Source organism: Octopus bimaculoides, chromosome 1 (assembly GCF_001194135.2).
Source record: "Octopus bimaculoides isolate UCB-OBI-ISO-001 chromosome 1, ASM119413v2, whole genome shotgun sequence".
NCBI lineage: Eukaryota > Metazoa > Mollusca > Cephalopoda > Octopoda > Octopodidae > Octopus > Octopus bimaculoides.
This window is the reverse complement of record NC_068981.1, coordinates 65,996,463-66,002,058: the sequence shown is the minus strand read 5'-3', so window position 1 is coordinate 66,002,058 and position 5,596 is coordinate 65,996,463. Positions and strand designations below refer to the sequence as shown.

The following is a 5,596-nucleotide window of genomic DNA, read 5'->3' as shown; positions in this document are numbered from 1 at the left end:
CATTAAATAATAATGATGATGATGTGTATATATATATATATATCATAGGTATAATACAGACAGACAGGCTGATGGATAGATAGATAGATAGATAGATAGATAGATAGATAGATAGATAGATAGATAGATAGATAGATAGAGTTATATATTCACATATATAATTACATTCACTCACACACACACACATACACACCACACACAAATGAATATGTATATATACAAACATGAATTCATACATTGATAAATGCTGTTTCAATATTTCAGCTGGCTTGAGAAACCTATCCAACATTCTGACCATTGGAACCGACTATGACGAGCTGGCCGAAGGGACCAAAGAACATGCTGAGAAATATGGCTGGTGGGATCCGGCTGAAGGAGAGTTTCACTTTGCTAAAAGCTTTTGCCAGACATATTCTGAAGTGGAGAAAATGGATAAATTCACGCACAGCAGATATGCTAGTGGACGTGAAATGCTGGAAGAGTTTTCTAAGGATAGTAAGTGATAATGTTTCTTTGATTTTAATAACAGACATACATATATTTAAACACAAACATGGCTATGTGGTTAGGATGTTTGCTTCCAAGTCACATGGTTCCTGGTTCAGTCTTACTGTGTGGCATCATGAGCAAGTGTCTTCTACTATAGCCTTGTGAATGGATTTGATAGACGGAAACTGAAAAACATTGTGTGTGTGTGTGTGTTTGTGCATGTGTGCGTGTCAGAAATCAATTCTTTTTTTATTGGTGAGAAATTACAAAAATAAAACGTGTAAAACATACATATATATATATATATATATATATATATATATACAAACAATATATGAGTATATGCATATATATGTACATGTATGTACATACCTTCATCCACATGTACATATAGATACATAACTGGGTACATGACGTGGCAAAAGAACATGGACAAAATGATAAACAAGGTACAACAAACAAGCAAGCCACATAGAAACATCTCCTTCATCAGCTGCCACCATTAAAACACCGGCGTTTTGAAGAATTAAGGCAGTACGCATCGTTGAAATGGTTCTTCCCATGAACACAAATTAAATTATTTTCGTGGAGGGTAGTGGCGGATGGAAAACGAGACAGGAAAACGAAACAGTGACATGCATACATACACACATAAATACGCACATATACATACATACATACATACATACATACATACATGCACGGATGAATACATGCATGCATGCATACGTACCAAGTTTATACCTGTAATTATTGGGGCCCTGGGATATGTTACACACTGCTTGAACACCAATCTTGAGAAATTAAGCTTCTCAAAACCAGAAAGAAGAAAGTTAATTCAAAATCTATAGATCCAATCCATCACTGGAACTGTAAAAATCTGTAAAACTTTCCAGAAGTTTATCATTTAAATATATATGAGCATGTCTAGATATACATACATACATACATACATACATGCACGAATGAATACATGCATGTATGCATACGTACCAAGTTTATACCTGTAATTATTGGGGCCCTGGAATATGTTACACATTGCTTGAACACCAATCTTGAGAAATTAAGCTTCTCAAAACCAGAAAGAAGAAAGTTGATTCAAAATCTATAGATCCAATCCATCACTGGAACTGTAAAAATCTGTAAAACTTTCCAGAAGTTTATCATTTAAATATATATGAGCATGTCTAGATATGTATGAGAATACATACATAAAGTAAAACATACAAATCTGCACATATACATACATACATACATACATACATACGTAACATACATACATACATACATACATACGTACATACATACATACATACATTCAAGTGTGTGTGCATGCGTACATATAGACAGACTTGAAATTGATGTCTAGGTTCACAAAAAAATAACATGCTCTATTGAGGAAATCAACTGCTAACTTCACATCAATTTGGTCAGAAGGGCAGTTGTGAAGACTTTTATGGATCATTGCTGAAGAGTCAGCAAATCCACTAACTTATAAATACTTACAGCTTTATACCTATTATTACTGGAATGGTAGGGTATGTACCAACCCATCTGGATCAAAATAGGATTGAATTTGGATTACTGCATATAGAACATAACTCCTTAAAACCTATGCAACAAATGATCATCATATCTGGAAAAATAAAAGTGTACAAGATAGTGAAAAGAACAAAAGCCTCTGTTAAAATTTGTATATCTTTTCATTATAAGGCGTTAGGAAGGGCATCCAGCTGTAGAAACTCTGCCAAATCAGATTGGAGCCTGGTGTTGCCATCTGGTTTCACCAGTCCTCAGTCAAATCGTCCAACCCATGCTAGCATGGAAAGCGGACGTTAAATGATGATTATTATAAGCTTGCATATGAGCAAATGGTTGATGATTAAACTAACTCTAAAACTGATATTCACTATAGACCATGCCTCATCATGTGTCCACCATTCACTGAAATCACATCTGTCCCCATCTCTATCCATCTACCACTTTCACACTCTTGTGAATTTAAATATCCACTCATCCTATCCAATCTATTGCTCTGCTTCACTTATATATATATATACCTTTCTATAATCTGAGGGTACATCTAACACCTCATTACCACCATCTCCCTTTTTCTAGCTTGGGTATCTATGTATCTCCTCTTCAACAAGATATTTGTTCATGTTCCCCTTATTGTAGTTTAATCTCTCATTACCTGGCACAAGTATAAATACAAATATTAGTTTTGTTGGAAACACTCTGTAAAGTGGCTGGCATTAGTAAGGGCATCCAGCCATAGAAACCATGCCAAAAGAGACAATGGAGCCTGGTGCAGCCCCAGGCCTTATAAGCTCCTGCTAAACTGTCCAACCCATGCCAGCATGGAAAATGGACATTAAATAACAATGATGATGATCGATGTTATACTTTGTCCTCATGGGTTTCACGTAGTGTTGTACAATCATCAGCAAAGATAAAATAAGAACTTGATTATGTAACAGGTATACTTATATTTCAGGGCTGTTCCATATTACTGAATGGTCTGAAATGTACTGCTGTTTCTTTTTTCTTTTTTTTTTTTTTCGTAATCTTATTCAGAAATATTGTTTGGAAGGAGTTTCTTACGATAAATTTACAATCAATTAATATAAACTATTGTACTCATCTCCATCCATTTATCTATAGTTGGTTCTGCAAATAAGTAGAACTCTGTTATGGGTGCGATTTTAATATAGGTATTTCTTAATACATTATTCAATATATATATCTTTATAAAAACACAGAGTGTTCAATCCAAAATGTAGAGCAGCAGCAGCAGTAGTAGTAGTAGTAGATATGTACATGAACCTTGGTAGTACAGTTTTAGCTCATCTAAGAGAGATATTTAATCACTGAGAATACACAATAAATCTCAACAGGACATTGATTCTATGACTTGATGTCTATAAGAATTAAACAAATAGGAAGAACAGGTCTCAAAATAGATTCCATAAAGAAAATATGAAATATCTATTGCAAGTTACCTTGCAGCATATCTAGATGTTTTGGTGACTATTCAGCTTGTCAGCTGCAGTTGAATCACTAACAGTTACTTGTTTAGTCACACAATATATAGTAGTTGTTAACATCACGGGTGGTTGAACGATAAATTGACCAGAAATGGACTTAGAGAATGAAGCAGTCAATTTGTATTGTATATCACCAAGAAATACTTTCATAGAAAGATAGTGAAAAATACATTCAGACTGCTTTTCAGGGGGAATATCATAAGTTATATATAGAAATGATGAAATATTTCAATAATATTGACAGAACCCTAATGTTGAGAAATGAATTGGTTAACCAGTAGATAGATATACATGTATCTTTTCTATAGATATACACATATTATAGGAACTACCTATTTAATAAATTTTCTATACATATATGGGTAGAAAATATATGGAACAAAACCATTGATTACAAGAATTAATTCTGTATACAAATATATTTTTAGACTTTATCTAGACAATGTCAGAAAGATGACTACCGTCTCAAACAAACTGATATTGATGGATGTTGATGAATATATAAACTATCTGATTAGGAAAAAAAACCTAATATTGCTCATATAGCACTGAAGCAGAATGAGACACAAATAGGTCAAAATTAACAATCCTGAAATTGTTTTCATCTGTGTATTTTCTCAGATTTATTTTAGCACAAAACTAGAATTATATATATTGATGTAGAATTAATAAGTAGGTGTATATAAAGGCCTTGAGGTGGCAGAATTGTTAGCATGCAAGGAAAAATGCTTAGGGGCATTTCGTCCACCTTTATGTTCTGGGTTCAAAATCTGCTGAAGTCAGTTGTGCCTTGCTTTTTGGTACACTCTGTCTTCTCTGTTAAATATTTAATATATACCCTATGTCCATCCTGGAATTCCTGGAAGTTGATCTAATGATGAATGCAAAGTATTGTTGATGATGCCTGGTAGCCATAAGTGGCTAACATGCTAGTGGATACAACGTTTTACCCTGAAATACTGCATTTAACTCATATTTTCTAAGCTTTAATCCTTTAACTTTAAAATAGACTTATATATACATACATATATATATATATATATATATATATATATATATATATATATATATAAAGCACCCAGTACACACTTGTGATTGGCATTATGAAGGAGACCCAGCCATAGAAACTATGCCAAATCAGACAATGGAGCTTGGTGATACTTATTTCATTGGCCCACAAAGGATGAAAGGTAAAGTTGAACTTAGTGGCATTTGAACTCAGAACATAGAGAGATGAAAAAAATGCCATTAAGCATTTTGTCCAGTGCCATAACAATTCTACCAACTCACTGCTTTAAATCTATCTATAACAATATTCTGTCAATCTGTCTATAATCATCATCATCATTTAACCATTGTCCATGCTGACACAGGTTGGACGGTTTGACTGGGCTGGAAGGCTGGAAGGCTGTGCCAGGATCCAGTCTGATTTGGCATGGTTTTCTACAGCTGGATGCCCTTCTTAACACCAACTCTTAGAGTGTAATGGTTGCTTTTATGTGCCACCAGCACGGGCACCATTTGTGTGACACCGGTATCTGCCATGACTGGGATTTTGCTTGGCTTGATGGGTCTTCTTCTCACGCACGACATAATGCCAAAGGTCTTGACCATTGCTTCCGTGAAGCCCAACACTCAAAAAGAACTTGGCCACTTTGCCTCCATGAGGCCCAACATTCAATAATAATCTAATAATTGAAAATGTAAAATAATTCATCCTGGAAAAATATTGTTTCTTTTCTTCCTAATATGAATATTGCAATAATATTTTGATATTTATGATATCCTTGTGAAAATGATATTTTCATGAAACAAACATGAGAATTATATTTAATAAGCAATGAGTAATTTAGAGCAATAATTGTTTTCCAAGAAAATTAATAGAAATTTTCATACAGAAATGCTGAAAGGAAAGAAATACCAATTATCTCTCTTTCTCTCACTGTGTGTGTGTTTGTGTATGCATGTGCATGTTTTCCTGCACGTGCACATATATGCATGTATGTATGTATGTGTATGTGTGTGTATGTGTGTGTGTGTGTGTGCATATGTATATATAT

The 5,596-nt window shown here is 34.0% G+C and overlaps 1 protein-coding gene across 4 annotated transcripts in view; it reads left to right on the top strand.

Annotated features, from left to right (window-relative positions):
• Positions 1 to 5,596, top strand: part of LOC106870766 (secernin-3) — a 274,400-nt gene that overhangs the window by 232,465 nt on the left and 36,339 nt on the right. For all 4 annotated transcript variants that reach the window (XR_001409568.2, XM_052967310.1, XM_014916965.2 and 1 more), the window contains one exon: positions 265 to 495. Coding sequence is in view for 3 of the 4 variants with exons in the window: in XM_052967310.1 (XP_052823270.1) it covers positions 265 to 495 (231 nt within the window). In the remaining variant the exon portion in view is untranslated. The remainder of the gene's footprint in view (positions 1 to 264; positions 496 to 5,596) is intronic.